The 13,683-nt window shown below is 39.8% G+C and overlaps 1 protein-coding gene across 1 annotated transcript in view; it reads left to right on the forward strand.

The window, feature by feature from the left end:
* Nucleotides 1-13,683, forward strand: part of Mpp7 (MAGUK p55 scaffold protein 7) — a 218,691-nt gene that overhangs the window by 160,940 nt on the left and 44,068 nt on the right. The window contains exons 6-11 of the mRNA XM_057787889.1: nt 1,627-1,758; nt 2,893-2,974; nt 3,450-3,535; nt 4,561-4,635; nt 4,789-4,985; nt 5,429-5,493. Coding sequence (XP_057643872.1) covers nt 1,627-1,758; nt 2,893-2,974; nt 3,450-3,535; nt 4,561-4,635; nt 4,789-4,985; nt 5,429-5,493 — 637 coding nt within the window. The remainder of the gene's footprint in view (nt 1-1,626; nt 1,759-2,892; nt 2,975-3,449; nt 3,536-4,560; nt 4,636-4,788; nt 4,986-5,428; nt 5,494-13,683) is intronic.

The raw sequence follows: 13,683 nt of genomic DNA on the forward strand, positions 1-13,683 counted from the left end.
TAGAATAAAAATGTATATGAGAAAAATATACTTGATATATATAATTAAATAAATGTATCGTGAAAATGCACACACACATATATATCATATATAAACTCATTATATTTGGAAAGATGACCTTGAATGTCTAATTTTCCTGCCGCCGTGTCCTGGGTGCTGGAATTAATAGACATGTCTCACCACACTAGTTTATACAGTGTTTGGTAGCCATCTCAGGATTCCATCTAAGCAAGTACTGGGTCACATTAAAAACATATGGTTCCGTGGGTAAGTCACTTGTTACATGACTGTGAGGACCAGGGTTTGGATCAAAAGTGTTGTGAAAGATATGGCAACCATGTATAATCCCATCACAAGGGAGGTAAAGAAGTGATTCCCCAGGAAGCTGGCTAGCCAGACTAGCTAAAACATTGATCTCTCAGTTTAGTGAAAAGCCCTCCCTCCACACATATGATGGAGAAAGATGAAGAGTTCTCATATTAACCTCAGGTCTCACACAAGTGCACCCATGGCCCATGTTCACTCACACATATATGCAAAAACGTGCATACATATATATTACACAATCATATATTGTGTGTGAGTATGTTTCTGAAAATTAATGAAAAATGTGCAGTATCTCAAGCTTCTATTGACTCATTGGTAGTGTGTCAGTACCCTTATTTTCTTTTCCTCCAAAAGTAATACCCCTGATTCTTCCTGCAACTGCTACTATATTGGGATTACTAGAATATACAGGCTAGAGGAAATTTAATGCAGATTGTCATCGTATGTCAGTGGTACTAGAAGTAGAGGTGCGTATGCACCTGAGTAGGTCTGCCTTCTGTAATCCCACAGGACTTGCCCCACTCACCCCCTCCTGAGCCAAAGTGGCCCTGCTTCAGTGGTGTCCATACTATGAATATGTCAACAGGGTAATGCTATTTTAGCTGTTGTGGAATAATCTTTTTGTACACTGTGATGATGTGTCCTTGCCATGGCAAATTCTGATCAGTTCAATAAAGATCTGAATTTCAGAAGAAGATAGGCAGGATTTGGGAGGCGCAAGAGAAACTCACGGTTAGAATCTAGGTACGCAGGAGAAGCCAGCGATACATGGAGCAAATCAGACATACAGAATGGAGAAGAGGTGAAAAGTCACGTGACAGAATGTAGATGAATAGAAACAGGTTAATTTAAGTTACAAAAACTAGTCGGGAATAAACCTAAGCTAAGGCCAAGCTTTCATAATTAATAAAAAGTCTCTATGTCATTTTATGGGAGTTTCTATTAATCTACGTTCTACCTATTTTTATTTGCCAGTTTATATTAATCTACATTTTACTACATGGCTTTTCACCTGTCCTCTGTTCTGTACATCTGACTTGCTCCGTGTCTCACTGGCTCCTCCTGTGTACCTAGATTTTAACCCTGAGTTCCTCTTTTCTCTCAGAAATCTAGCCTAGCCTGTTCTGCTTAGCTATTGGCCATTCAGCTCTTTATTAAACTGATCAGACTTCGCCATGGTAAAGACACATCTTCACAGTGTACAAAAGGTTTATCCCACAACATTTGGCTTTATTTGGTACTTCAGTGAATTTAGGATTTCGTCTCTGATGAGCTCTTTATGAACTGTTGGTTTTACAGGCTTTGCTGTCAGTACATGATACTGTGGCTCAAAAGAGTTATGATCCTGTATTGCCTCCTATGCCTGATGACATCGATGATGAAGAAGACTCTGTGAAAATAATCCGCCTGGTCAAGAACAGAGAACCCCTGGTGAGGAGATGTCATGGGGGAGCTGAATGGGATGGCTGTCCAGCACTCACACTTGTCTTTGAGCTATGCTGCTTCTGAGTCCCAACATCTTAAAACAAACCAGGCATTTACATCCAGAGAATATGGCTTAGAACAACTAGCAAAACTCCAAGTAAAATAATAGCATCCTAACTATAGCCTTGAAAATATAACCTACTAAATTTGTAAGAGGAAATTTAGCATGTAGCCAGGTATGGCTGGTTGGAAATTAAATGATGCAGTTGAAAAACATTGCTTTAGGCTGTTCTTGAAAATTGATTTATTTTAAAATAATGCAGAGAAATTAATCTGACACCTAACATTTCACAATATACATAGAACTGTTTGTTTTGGCACTGGAATTCCTGTGGTGTTGGACCATATCAAAGGAACTGGGCCTGGGGGAGTATTGCCCCATTTGCAACCAAGGGTCAACTTTCCATGATGTTGCTATGGATCTCGGGCAGAAAAACATCCTAAGTAATCCCAACGGATATTTTGCCTCTGTGTGTGTGTGTGTGTGTGTGTGTGTGTACATATATATGTGTGTGTATGTATGTCTGTGTGTGTTTACGTCTCTCTGTGTATGTATGTATGTATGTATGTATATACGTGCACCACATCTGCACTTGGCACATTGATCCCCTGGGACTGGAGGTATTACTGGCTGTAAACTGCCATGTAGGTGCTGGGAATTGAGGCTGGGTCCTATGGAATAGTAGCTTAAGCTCTTACCCACTGAACCATCTCTCCAGACCCCATCATAGGATATTATATGGATAAAATGAAGTGAGAAAGCATTCCAAAAGTAAAGCAATATAAAGTAGGTAGTTTAAAGAAAAAAAAAATGTTTTGCATGAGTTAGAAGATATAAGATTTCACCAATCTTTAAACTGTACTGAAACACCAGGTGCTGTGTAGCCTGGGTTTTGGTATGTTGTAAGGGACCTCTGAGGGACAGTTGACATGTCTGTTTCTCCCACTTTGTTCCTTTCTCTTTGTGATTGTTTCTGGGTTTTCCAAATGAAAGTTATTTCACAACTCTACCTTACAACACAGTTTGAAAATCTGCCTACAAATGCTTTTTTTCCTCTCCCACCTTTTTTGCCTTGAAAGGGTGCAACCATTAAGAAAGATGAACAGACGGGGGCAATCATCGTGGCCCGGATCATGCGGGGAGGAGCTGCAGATAGAAGTGGTGAGAACCAACCTCTTTACTCATTGAATAAGGACATTATGTATGTGCCCATCGTCACAGTTCTGGGGAGGTGGAGTCCACAGGCCAATGTGTGACCAGGTCTTGGTGTACTCCACACCAGTAAGAGACCCATTCTCAATGACAGGTAGTTCATGCTTGTGAGGAATGATGCCAGATTTGACCACAGGCCTTTACACAAACTTGCACACATGACATACATGGCATGTACACACTCACACTAAATAAAAGTACTAAATAATAAAAATGATTATTTTCTAAGGTATCAATAATGGGCATTTCTAGATAGAGATGAAAATACTGTTATTTGATTTACTATATTCAGCATCAGAGAACAGCATAATCAAAGCATGTGAGCTGTGAAAGACAGTTTCTTTTCTTATATTTAAGTTACTTTAAGTAACATCACGGTGTCATTTTGTGACACTGTTGATTTACCAGGTTTTGTATTTGTCAGGTCTTATTCACGTGGGTGACGAGCTGAGGGAAGTGAATGGGATCCCAGTAGAAGACAAGAGGCCTGAGGAAATAATACAGATTTTGGTAAGCTGTCACTTCATTATAAATCTCAGTGAAAATCAAATCACTGTGCTTTAGGCTTCTTAGTCTGATTTAGATTCGGCCCTCCAGACTCGAAGTGCTGCACACACTTAGAAACACTTTTGTACATGCAGTGTCAAGATTTTCGTTTACATGAATGGAGGAAGCAGTAACGATCTGAGATAAGGTTACAATATATGCAGGATTTCAGGCCAGTGTGAACAGATGGCGTCTACACTGCTGTTCATGAGGCTTTTGCCTCTGCCCACCCCCATTGGTGCTAAAACTTGAGTGAAATTGTTTTAGGAATGGGAATTGTTAAGTCTTACCTTCAGGTGTCTGGGTAAAGTGGAGACTGCCCCTGGATATATGAACATGCAAACCTATAGCAATAGAAGCTCCTTGCATACCATGGCACAGATGTCATCATAAATGTCCATTAACAAGGAGGTCTGCCCTCCTCTGAGACAGTCAGCAAGTATCTGTGGGTCATGTGAGTAGGCACTCAAACTGACTGTAAGTCTTTCATGATGTTTATCCCACTACCAGAATAAAACTGACCTGACTGTGCTTGGTTTCTTTTTCTGATGCATATTGCTGCCAAATGAATCCCATATTAATAACTACAGAAACAACAGCATCTGGTATCAGCTTTTTATTTCACCAAATATGGATACCAGCACTTAGATGCTGGGATCTTGTCTTTGTGTGATCCGCTGTAGGCATTGACCCTTGTGCTCATTTCTAGCCTTGTTCATCATTGTGTGTTTCTGTTTTGATGGAACTTAACATGAATGGCAGTTGATGTATTGCTACCTTAAGTGCACAGGATGGAAAAGTGCAAAAATGGTCTTTAAATGACCTGACATACTTTAGAGCTTTCTCGTGTTTCTGGAATTTCTACAAACATACTTTTCTGGTTTTGTCTAAGTAGAATGCTGTACATTCCTAGGCGTGTTTAGCTCCCTTCCTGTCTGTTTTATTTCCCTCCAGCTCTCTAATGACCCTTTCTTTGATCCCCAATACAGAGTCAGTCCCAGGGAGCAATTACATTTAAGATAATACCCAGCACCAAAGAGGAGACAGCTTCCAAGGAAGGCAAGGTAAGTCTTCAAAATACTGTTTGCAGTGGGGAACTTAATGTTATTTTTTTCAACTAATACATATATACTTTGAAAATAACCATTTCTTATGTCTAAGTTGCAAGAATGCAGACAGCTTCACATTTTTCTCTCCCATGTATTCCTCACTTCCAGATGTTTATCAAAGCCCTTTTTGACTACGATCCAAAGGAGGACAAGGCAATCCCATGTAAGGAGGCGGGGCTGTCTTTCCAAAAGGGAGACATTCTTCAGATTCTGAGCCAAGATGATGTGACTTGGTGGCAGGCGAAGCACGAAGGCGATGCCAACCCCAGAGCTGGCCTGATTCCCTCCAAGCACTTCCAGGAACGGTGAGCTGCTGGCACAGTGTGGTGACCTTTCTTCAAATGACTTTCCATTCCCTGCAGATATCACTCCAGCACAGTTATGATAAAATGAGCTTCAAACCCTGCCTGTGAGTCTGTTTTCCCTTGGGTTTGGACTTGGAGCACTGTTTTGTCTAACTTATGACTAATGGCCAAAAGTACTATGACAGTACTAGATCCTCCTAGGTTGTTGTGAAACAAGCAGGCACTACCACATTAATATTTGAGTGTGGGCTGCAAGGAGAACACATAGTCATTTCGGGAAAGGAGAGTAACTTTAAAACTTGAGAAGTATCAGGTTTATTTCATTTGAACAGATCGCCTTGTATTCCTTCAAGAGCTTCCTTGTGGATTTTATATTTTGGTGCTGTGTTAACCTTGAACCTGTGCTGAAAGTTGATAGGCCCATTGACCTTTTCTTTCCCCAGGAGACTGGCGCTAAGAAGACCAGAAATAATAGTCCAGCCTCTGAAACTTTCCAACAGGAAATCATGTAAGTTTGTTAATAAGAATGCATGGAAACCTGATCTTGCTGTTGGTTTCTGACTGTTAAAGCAGGTACTCCAGGGAGGTGCTCTGGGAGGGGGATCATATTAGCCTGCAGGAGCTCTTGGGCCATCATTTCTCAGAAACCCAACAGACACAGTAGGGACAGTAATGTGAATCTTTGCAAGAAAAAAAAATGGTAGGTTGTTCGTTGTGATGTCTGAGACAGCCATCAGTAACTTCGACTCTTAAGGACTAAATCAATAAAGCCTACAGTACAACTCTGTTTTTGTTTATTTGTTTGTTTTGTATTTCCCTAAGCCAGGAGGTTTGTGGTAAATTTTATTTCTCAGTAAAAAAGAAGGACAAACAAAATAAAACTATAGTTTTCCTGGGCATAAAAGCCTTCGTGCCTAAGAGCAACCATGCTTCTTAATTCCTTATCTACATATCACAACTGGGAACTTGATTCCGTCTGCAGAGTTGACAAACCAAACAGAAGGAAAATGAGAGTAAGGACTTACAGAATTACAGAAAGAGAGGGCTTGGGGACATCCTGTTTTTCAGTTTATCCTTCCTTTACCTTTCCTTTATTTTATACCCTCTTGGGTCTCCAACTTATACACTTCACCTCTCTAAATGTTCCATGTGTCTGGGCATTTTAAGACAGAAAGAGAAACAAAAAACTGTCTTCCCCTTTAAAAAAAAATAGAAATTGCATGTTAAATAGTGAAATGAACAAATAAATGACCTTGAACTCTTGTGCCAGCATCTGTTGTCAGTCCTGTTGCATTTTTCACATCTCCTGTGACTTCCTTCAGTTTGCAGACACACAGCTCAGGAATCACGTAGTAAGAAAGCCAAGCTTCAGCTAAGTGTAAATCTCACAACAAGCCAGTATAGACATACACCAGTGAATAAAAAGCTTGCTTGCTTTTGCTGTGTCTGGGTGGGAGGAAGACACTCTTGCTGTAGTGCGTGTGGTGTTCTGAAAAGTCAGAAGGTCTAAGGCTGATGGTGCATTATTTCTAAGTGTGGTAGCTTTCTCGTTGTTAGCTTCTCCAGCTTCAAGGAACTGAGCCTGGATATTGGATGGGAGTTTGCATAGTGGGAATATATTCAGTGCTTGTTAAGTGAAATATGCCACTAAACAGTGAGGGAAATGAGACTACACTCAAATTTGAAAATGTATTCAGTTTTTAACTAGAGGGAACTTGGAAACATATCGTTTGAACTAATTGGGAATTTTCACCTATTTTGAAAATGAGCTAACTGTGTTTCCTTAAAGAACTATAAAGAAGGGGTATCTTCTTAATTGCTCTCTCAACTTGGTATAAATGCCTGTGGATGTGAGTGTGTGTGGCTATGAAGGCAGTGTGTTGGTGTGAGCATGAACTGTAGTGGAGGCTTTTGTCCATTGTTTGGCATCATTTCATTTTCATGTTAATATTTAAATATTTGGATCTGTTGCGTATTTATTCCAAGAAGTATCTTTATCAAATTGTCACCTTAATTTGTTTGTTTGGTTGGTTGATTTTGTTTTATCTCTTGAGTTCCCCTCAGCACAGCATGGGCTTCCTGTCCCAGCACTGCAAAACAAGAGAGACAGAAGTGGGCTTTCTGGCCCTTCCTACTTGCTCTTTCTTCTCTTCCTCTTTCCCCTCCCACCTTTTTTCTTGAACTCTTGGTTCTTGGGTTTTTGAGACAAGACCTTGCGGTGTAGCATCAACCTCATGAGCTTTTTGTCTCAACTTACGATGCTGAAATTAAGGCCCGTGGTTCTGTATTTTCCATTTTTAATACCTTGATTTTTATTCACTAAGAGATGTTATTTGCTTTTTTATTGTTCAAGTAAATCTGTCCAAGATTATGCAAATAAACCACCAGCATATTTAAAAACAGTATTGCTCAGAGAACCTGTATCTTTTATTCTTAGAGATTGATTTCCGTTTGAAATTTCTGTGGCCATTGTCTACAGAAATGGTTGTGTTAGCTCTGGATATTTTCAATGACATGTAAAAACACATTAACTTAAGTGTCATTCTGTTTTGTCTGTGTAGCCTTTGTGAGTACTGCCTGCCTCAAATGCTGAGCAGAGTTTTAGAGTGAGAAACCCCCATTGTCATACCCTTTCCCACACTACAGGACAGTTTTAGGAAGAAAAATAGTTGGTAGAAATGATGTTCAGTGCTAGAAAGAAAGTAATTGATGGGGCTGGAAAGATGGGGCGGCAGCCATGAGTCCATGCTGCTCTTGAAGAGGACAGGTCTGAGCACCTGCACCACACAGCTCACAATCGCCTCTTTCTGTAGCACCTCTGTCCTCCTTGGACACCCACATACATGTACATACACATACACGCTAATAGAGCTTTTTAAAAAAGTATTCTTCAACGTAGGGATTTGTAATTTTATGAAAAAATGCAATAATGAAACAAAGTTTTTGAGAATAAGGTCTTATATAGCCCAGGCTGGCTCTGAACTCTCTGTGCACCCAGGAATAACCTTGAACTCCTGATCCTCCTGCATCTACTTCCTGAGTGCTGGGTTTATAAGTGTGCAGTATCACACAAATAGTTTCTGAAGTGCTAGAATGGAACTCAGGGTGTTTGCATGTTCTAGAACATTCTACTGGCTGAGCTATATCCACAGTTCCTAAAATGTTTTGAACTAAAATTTAAGTGTACTTCAGACCCAGGAAGTACAGCATGCACTGACTTAGAAGTACTAAATTTCACCATGTAATAATAACACATTAAATCACTCAGTTACCTCTTATCACAATGTGATGGTTTATGTCTGTAGTTTTACTCCTTATTTTATTCCTGTTTCATACAACTGGAAAAAAAGAGTTCATAGAAGATAATTCCAGAGCCCTATAGTGACTCGGTTAACATCAACATAGCACACAAAAGAAGGCAAATTTTAGTCATGTTATCTTTTCGTGTGTCTTTGTACTAGAGCTCTTGTTCTTGGCTTCAATGAAAATGAAACCGAGAAGATACTAATGAGCTCTCCAGACTTTGAAACTTGCATTTTTGTACAAAACTCCGGGAGCATGTGTGGGTGGCATTCATCCTTGGTGGATCCATAGTTCTCCTTAAACCAAGAAATCTCAATATGTATCCAGAAAATAGACTTCTCAAACAAGAGTGTTTGCTTCTTAAACAGTCCTGAAAACTAAAACAGAAAGAACTCTTACAATGAAAGTATTCTTAAACCTTGGGAGCTCGTTACAGGGATCCATCCCCTCTTCTCTCTTTACCTCCCACTCCTATTTTGAAAAATTGTTTATACAACAAAAAACTAAACTATAACAGGAAAACTTCCCCACTGTTTTCACATAGTAGCTCTGTACCTGTGACACAGACAGAAGGACAGATGTAGGTGTCTGATAGCCTTCTTTGATAATGACCACCTTTGGGTTATTTCATCAAAGAGGCAGCAGCTGCTCAGGTCCTGGATCTGGGTTAGTGTCTCCAGTAGTAGCACATGGGAGTGCTTGATAATAAAGAGTTGGCAGCTTGTAATTCCTATGTTGCCATAATTTATTTTGTGCTTCATTTGTATGGATATAAACATCATATTTGCTTCATTTACTCAGACACACACTATGCTGTGGATGGAGCCCAGGACCTTGTGTGTGCTAGCAAGTGTTCTACCATGAGTTAATCCTAGTACCTCAATTAGCTTGCAAGAAAGAGATAAATTTCTTTATAGGAAATATTATTCCTTTTCGGTTGAAATACAGACATATTATCTAAGAATAATCTTTCTAATTGTAATTATTTATGGCTTTCAGAATGGATGGGTAGGGAAACCTCTTTTTCACATAGATTATTTTACAGCAGAATATCAAAGTATGATTTTTATTTTTAGTACTTAATTTTCCTTTATAGTTACCAAAGTATAATACCTCAATATTTTTCAGACATCAAACTGAATAATACTAATTTAAATTCTTTATGTTAAAAATAGCTCTGTGGAATTTTTAGCATTAGGTAAATAAATCTGCAAAAATTTTGATATTTTAAAATGTAAAATCACAAGCCATTTCACTTTAACCAATTGTGATTTGGGGCTTGTAGACACAAAAGGAAATACTTAAATTCACACAAAGAGCATCCATCAAAAGCAGGTAGGACCTACTCTTTACTAATTGACAGACCATGTCCAGTGAAAGAGTTTTAAAAAGCAAAGCCATGCCATTTTCTGTACATGGCACCAATATTTAAGGCCACATTTCAGGCTCTGAATGTTGATGTAATGAAGTGTCTCTCATTGGGCGCACACCTTCCTAATGCTATCTTCAGTGCATGTAGTGTTTTCACACGTTATATCAGCTTAGAAACAGAATGTCTATGCTGTTAAACACTTTTGTATATATTAAAACTTTGTCAAGCATTTTCTTAATGTTGGTATCAGAACAGAAACACATAGTTTCCTGTCAGAGGCTAGAGAGATTAGACAGCAGTTGAGCGCGTAGACTCTTGTATAGACTCCAAGTTCAATTTTCATACCTATGTCAGGAAGCTCACAACTGCCTATGCTTTCAGCTCCAGGGAGATCTGATGCCTCTAACTTCCTCAGACACCTGCATTGCCATACCCATACACAGGCACATACTGTAAAATATTAAAGACCCTGTGAATATCTTCTCTTTTTGTTAGCTTTCCAATACATGAAATACCTGGGATGATCAGCTTCATCAAGTGAAAATTTTATTTTGACTCACAGTTTCAGAGGGTCCAATCTATAATCACTTGACCTCCTTGTTTTTGGCCTGTGGCCAAGAGGCAGTCATGGCTAAGGGTTGCATGTGAAGCAAAGATATTTATGTTGTAGCTAGGGTGTTAAAGAGGAAATTGGTTCTTCTGTCCCCTTCATGGGCACATTTCTGGGGTTCAGAAGCCCTCCCACTAGGTCTCCTTAAAAAGCTTCCACTTTCTCCATAGCTTGGCAGTATGGCCTTTGGCAACCTGAGTCCTAGCTAGAACACCCTAAGCTCTAACACCCTAATCTTCAGTGATACTGTTGGGAAGATCCCACAGGTCAGGGCTTTGTGGGAAAGCCTGCTGGTGAGCTGGACTGTCAATTTTACAACCAATTGTTCACATAGTGCCACCTCACTAAATTCTGTTCATAGCTGATGGTGTCACTTCTGAAACAATCTCAGGGAAGATTATTCTAGTTTGAAGGGTTCCAAGCCATGGTGTCTTTTGCAGTTCTTCATGGAGTCCCAGTGGCATGTCGGCAAGGAAGAGTCTACTCATGAATTGGGGTCTGATCTGTGGTCATGGATTATTCACGCTTCATGAGAGGGCTAAGGGGATTTAGGACAGCAGATGGCACCTTGCTGACTGGGTAGGAAGTGGGTAGCCGTACACAAGCTCTGCTGTGTACGGCTCATGGCACCCCCTTCAGCTTTCCCTCTCCAGTCTCTGGGTTCCTTGGTGGCCATTCTTCTGTGTTTTTAAAGCCACCAGAGCTTGAAGCCAGTAAGCCATAGAATCCCGATAAAATGGGGCCAGGAGCGAAGCCTCCCAGGCCCTTCTGGGAAGCACATGTGGTTGTTGCAGCTACTGGGACAGGGCAAGGGGAAGAAATGTTGGAGGTGATAGTGATATACAGGAGACATGGAGGAAACAGGGAGACCCCAATCCTCCACTGGTGGTGTTTCCTAGCTCATCTTGAATAATCACACATTGATTCTGATGTGAAAGTTTGGGGTTTGTGGTTTAAACCTGTGTGGCCAGGCTTCTGGGTCCACATCCTTTGTATTTCACTACATGGGTATTTCAATCTGTTTAAGGGGCCTAGTAGTCCTCATGAAATTGTTGGAAGGCTAAATAGCTTACCCCAGCTTTCTTCTGAGATCAACACTTTGCATATTTTTCAAACCTGTCAATTCTAAAGGAATCATTTACTTTTTCCACATGAAATCCATTAGCACACACTTGCTATTGGATGTGTTTCCAGTTTTACTATGTCCAAAATAATCATAGCATCTTCCCCAATAACTATGTGGAGAAATAATCCTTTAAATTTATGCGGCATATAAATTTCTGACATCTTATTGGAATATGAAATAGGCAACTATATGTAATATAAAATGTTAATTGTGAGTTGGTTATTGGCATTTCAAGTTTTTATTTACCTCACGACCTTAATCATCTGATTACCCGTGATATTGAGTCAGGGAGTAATGTTCAACTTATCTTTTTATTCCTATCAAAAGACATATAGAAGATTTAGCAATCCACTTTACAATTTGGTACTTGTGATTTTTACAGTGATGGATTTTTGTTGTTATATTTGTTTGTTTGATGAAATAGTCTTGGTATCCAGTCCTGGCCTGGCACTCACTTTTTTACCCAGGCTAGCCTGAAGCTCACAGCAATCCTCCCACATCAGCCCACTGAGTGCTGGATGACAGGGGTGTTTTACCGTTGCCTAATACAGTGATTCTCACATCGTCTTGCATGATCTCTCACCTCGATGCCTAGTGTTGCTAACTCTGATCATGCAGTTTATTCTTTGTTTTCTGATCATTTTTTCAAGTGCATTTATCATATCAGAGCTAGTGATAAATATGCATAAATCCTAATTTGTGTAGCTCATAATTTGAGCCTGAATTATAATCTTTACTTATCATATTTGCTAACAGTGATCAGTCAAGCAGAGCTGTTACAGTCTGATGACCCAGCGGCCTTCGTCTTCCTTGAATCATTTCCTATGGCTGCTGTTCTGTGGCTTTGGGAGGTTTTTATCACCCATATTCACTCTATATTAAGCCATACTGGGAAAGATATTCCATCTTGACTAAGGGTGAGATTTGCCAATGCCTTTTCCTGTCCTTACTGGAGAAGAGTCTCCTAGTCAACCTTTTAACTTGCTATCTAGTTAGTAATCCAAGAATATAGGATTCTTTTTAAATGTACTTTTCATTGTAGTTCTTCAAAAATTAAAGACAAGCCTGGGCATGTGGCACCTACCGGTAGTCCCAAAATTTGGGAGGCAACAGTATCAGGGCTCTTGCAAGTTCAAGATCTTGCTCTGCCTAGTGAGTTCCAGGGTCACATATCAAGACTCCAACTCCAAAAATAAAATAAAAATAAAACTTCTAAATCATTCAGCAATCAATATCTGTTTGGCAGATACCTAAAAGGATGAAAGACTATGCCAGCAAGATGACTCAGAAAAGGGGCTTGCTATGTGTGGCTGACAGCCTGAGAATCCCCAGAATCCACAGAAAAGTTGTCCTCTGACCTCCACATGTGTACTGTGGTGTGCACATGTGTGTGTGCACACACACGCACAAATAATAATAACAAATAAAAATTATTTTGGGGAGAATGACCCTTGTTGTAGAGATAACTGTGTGCCCATGTTCATCATGGTACTATTTGTGGTATATCCACGCTACAGATTCAGTCTGGGTACCCATCACCAAATGAATGGGAGAGGAGTGGTATACTGGTATAACCACGCTACAGACTCAGTCTGGGTACCCGTCAACAAATGAATGGGAGAGGAGTGGTATACTGGTATAACCACGTTACAGACTCAGTCTGGGTACCCGTCAACAAATGAATGGCAGAGGAGTGGTATACTTGAAGGCCTTTGCTAAGTCATAAAGAAGAATAAAATGTCATTTACAGGAAATGGATAAATGGCATGCCATAATGTTAAGTGAGAAAAACCACGTCACGAAAACAAATACAGCATTATTTTCTCAGGTGGTGGCTAAGGGGAAACGAAAAGCTAAGGAACTAGGAGGAGCAGGGGAATATGAGAGATGTGGAGGAGGACAGGGTAAAGATGCACAGGAGGTAATGGAGGGAGGGGTGAGCGTGCGTGCGGTACAGGCCAGCATGGGCTATACAATAATATGTCTCAAGATAATAAAAAATAATAATAAAATATCTTCCATGAAGTAATATATGTGATAATTGCCTTGTCAGGGTATTGTTGAAATTACAGAATACTTAGACACGTTCAGGGGAAGCATGCTTGTTTCTAAGATCTTTCTTCATTTGATTGTTTACTGTTCATGAAGCTTTTTTAACATATTTGAACAGGTTGATATAAACCAACCAATCTACTAAAATAAGTGAAATTCCCTTATTCGAGGTATTATTTTGAGTAAAAAGGTTGACAGTTTTTTTTCTAGTTTTTTTTTTTTTTTCATTTGGTCG

The sequence above is a fragment of the Chionomys nivalis genome, chromosome 13 (assembly GCF_950005125.1).
Source record: "Chionomys nivalis chromosome 13, mChiNiv1.1, whole genome shotgun sequence".
Classification (NCBI taxonomy): Eukaryota; Metazoa; Chordata; class Mammalia; order Rodentia; family Cricetidae; genus Chionomys; species Chionomys nivalis.